Below are 2412 nucleotides of genomic sequence, written 5' to 3' on the forward strand. Positions count from 1 at the left end.
TGTTATACAAGCGAGACTAGCTTATACTTCTTAGCAAGAGTGGAACTTCATCGGAGAAAGAAGATAAATGACAATTTATGGGTAGTGTAGAAGTTGCTTCATTGCAAAGAAAATGTTGTGGCATGGAAACCACAATTTTTTTATTGGGAAGTCACTGCTCCAAAAGGAATCGAATTTGAGATCAATGCACATCAAAAACCTAAATTTTTGAGAGCCAAAGTAAGCTTCACAAATTAGTCTGCTTTGAACTAGAGATGATATTCCTGTAGGTACGATGTCAATCCCTTTGCAAATGGAATCATAAGCTTTGTCGAAGATGGTGTGAGCTTGTGAGATCGGTAATGAAATTCTTTGAAGCCGTGTAAAAAATCATTCAATTATTTCAGAATTAATGAAGTTTTTTTTCAGAGAATCTTAAAAGTTTTCCTTTATCAATTTCTGCTAATTGATTTTAGTATCCAAATATATTTTTGATCTTGCAGGGAATTCGTGTAATCAGGGAATTCACGTATTCCCTGAAACTTTTAGTGAATACGTGTATTCCCTGTGACAGTCAGAGAATTCTTGAAATCACTATTACCCTTGAACATACAAATTCCCTGATAAATAGGAGTATGGAATACATGAATTCTCTGACACATTAGATCTGCCCCAATCACTAATAAGAAGGTTAACACCGTCAGGCTAAATCACATACTTTATTGAATTCCTATAAAATTTACACAGTTGCACATATTTTCATAAATATACAGGTTATGACGTCACTTGTTTAAACAAGTCAAGCTGTTGTGGCATCTAATGCTACACAGTTGTTTACTTTTAAAATATTTTGCACCGCATAGTGTGACGCCTCTTCGAACTCACACAGTTGCATTTAAACATCCCTTGCCCTCCTGAGCTGGACTGTTGTATCACAGCTTGTCGTAGTGTTATAGTAGATGTCTGATCTGTATCTGACTCGGAAAAAAGTTTTTGTGAACAAATATCAAACTGATTTTTAAGTATTTTTATGTTAAAATTCCAGATTTAAGATATTGTGTACAAATCCTTTTCATCACGATGTAGTGTGACGCCAAAAATATTACGAGGGTCACTACCCCCTCTATATACAAAAGGTATTGGAATGATAACGTTGTCACCAATCTGTCCATGTGGCACTTCAACAGGACTGCGCTTTACCATTAGTTCTGCCTGTGCACCCATTACCCTCTTGGCACCTAGTCTTTCACTAACAATCTTATTTTGACTTAGAACACACTGTTGCCGTTTCTGTAGATTCAGATGTGTCATCTGTAGATTCATTTACCATATCTTCTAAATCTGAGATCTCGACGTGTTGATGTCGGTGGTGGTTGTGTTCCCGTTATTGCTGTTACAAGGTCATTCTCACTTTGCAGTCGAGCAATAACCTCAGCTGGCAGGGATGAAGACGGTAACCTTACCTTTGCCTCGCATCCAAATATTGCAGAATAGGGGCCACGTTTTATCCCAGAATGCAAAGTAGAATTTTTTAAAAATTGTACAAATTTTATGCCGACATACCAGTCATTTGTAACATTATCACTTATCCAACTAGTTAGCATGTCTTTTATATCACCATTAGCCCGTTCCACAAAACCTTGACTCTGTGGGTGGAGGGGCTTGCCATGAACCATTACGAGAATAGGCCAAATCGTTTTTAATTCCTGTATTATCTCGGTGAATTCGCTTCCATTATCACTTGGTAAAATAGAAGGTGTCCCAAACAACAAAAATGTGCCAAATAGCTGATGGGTAACTTCAATAGCGCGTTTTGAAAGCAAAGGACGGATTATAGAAAAAAAATTGTTAAGTGGTCCTGATATACTAGAATCCATTTGAATAAATTATGAGGCATTGCTTGCATATCTGTTGAGTCCACCTGACCTCGTGAACTGAATTTTTCAGTAACAATATGTTTCACAACAACGCCTGTAGTGATAGGTCTATTACTTTTCAACTGGCACTCTCTACAATAGGATTTGAAAAGATTGATTGTGTATTCTGTAACGTTTACTTACTTTTTGTGGGGTTCTTTTACCATTCAATCGCTGCCGCCCTGACCCGTTGCCATATGCGCCCGCTTTATGATGTGAAACGTGTCTTCAATGGTAACATAATATAGTGGCCTCTCGTCTGGAGTTGATCTCTTTCTTATCAATTTTTTGACATTTCCACATTGAAGGATTTTTAACCTGAAAAAGGGATAGTTGCAGTTTAGATGTTCACAATTTTACTGCATATAATTATAGAATTATACAATTTTACTTTTACACACACACACACACACACACACACACGAAAATACAGACACTGTCATTTCAAATAAAGAGAACGAGCACTCAATTTTTAAGGAGATAAAAATCTTGTCTTGACTTTCTTGGTCTTTGGAGC

The 2412-nt window shown here is 36.8% G+C and overlaps 1 protein-coding gene across 1 annotated transcript; it reads right to left on the reverse strand.

The window, feature by feature from the left end:
• Positions 1-1298: 1298 nt before the first annotated feature.
• On the reverse strand, positions 1299-1856 carry LOC137617080 (KRAB-A domain-containing protein 2-like). The gene has a single exon (XM_068346919.1). The coding sequence runs from the start codon at positions 1854-1856 to the stop codon at positions 1299-1301; it is 558 nt and encodes a 185-aa protein (XP_068203020.1).
• Positions 1857-2412: the final 556 nt, after the last annotated feature.

This window comes from Palaemon carinicauda, chromosome 2 (assembly GCF_036898095.1).
Source record: "Palaemon carinicauda isolate YSFRI2023 chromosome 2, ASM3689809v2, whole genome shotgun sequence".
NCBI classification, from domain to species: Eukaryota; Metazoa; Arthropoda; class Malacostraca; order Decapoda; family Palaemonidae; genus Palaemon; species Palaemon carinicauda.